Raw genomic sequence first — 409 nt, 5'->3', positions numbered from 1 at the left:
TTCCCTCCAAAGCTACCAACCTCCCACCCCCACCCGCACCCCATCACCCCACCTCCCTCCCACCCCTCCCCCATCCCTCCGCCACCTTGCCTTCCACGAAGACCCGTACCTGTCCAGAAACTCCAGAGCGCCCGACGATGACCCCATGTACGCCACGCGCCCCTCGGCCAGCAGCAGCAGCTTGTCGAACATGGCGAAGACCTCGGAGGAAGGCTGGTGGATCGTGCACAGGATGGTCTTGCCCCGGGCTGCCATGTCCTTCATCATCCTCACGAGTTTTCGGGCGTTGTACGAGTCGAGGCCCGTCGTTGGCTCGTCACAGAAGAGCAAGGGCGGGTCGGTGAGAATCTGGGGGGAGGAGAGGACGACGGGGGAGGTTAGGAAATTAGGGGGGTCGGCTGATTGTGTA

The 409-nt window shown here is 63.1% G+C and overlaps 1 protein-coding gene across 1 annotated transcript in view; it reads right to left on the bottom strand.

The window, feature by feature from the left end:
* Positions 1-409, bottom strand: part of LOC119593010 (protein scarlet-like) — a gene marked incomplete in the record, with an annotated part of 20,218 nt that overhangs the window by 7,611 nt on the left and 12,198 nt on the right. Inside the window, 1 exon segment of the mRNA XM_037941903.1 lies at positions 110-348. Coding sequence (XP_037797831.1) covers positions 110-348 — 239 coding nt within the window.

Source organism: Penaeus monodon, chromosome 31 (assembly GCF_015228065.2).
Source record: "Penaeus monodon isolate SGIC_2016 chromosome 31, NSTDA_Pmon_1, whole genome shotgun sequence".
NCBI classification, from domain to species: domain Eukaryota; kingdom Metazoa; phylum Arthropoda; class Malacostraca; order Decapoda; family Penaeidae; genus Penaeus; species Penaeus monodon.
Note: the sequence above shows the minus strand (reverse complement) of the source record. Positions and strands in the feature narration are given on the sequence as shown.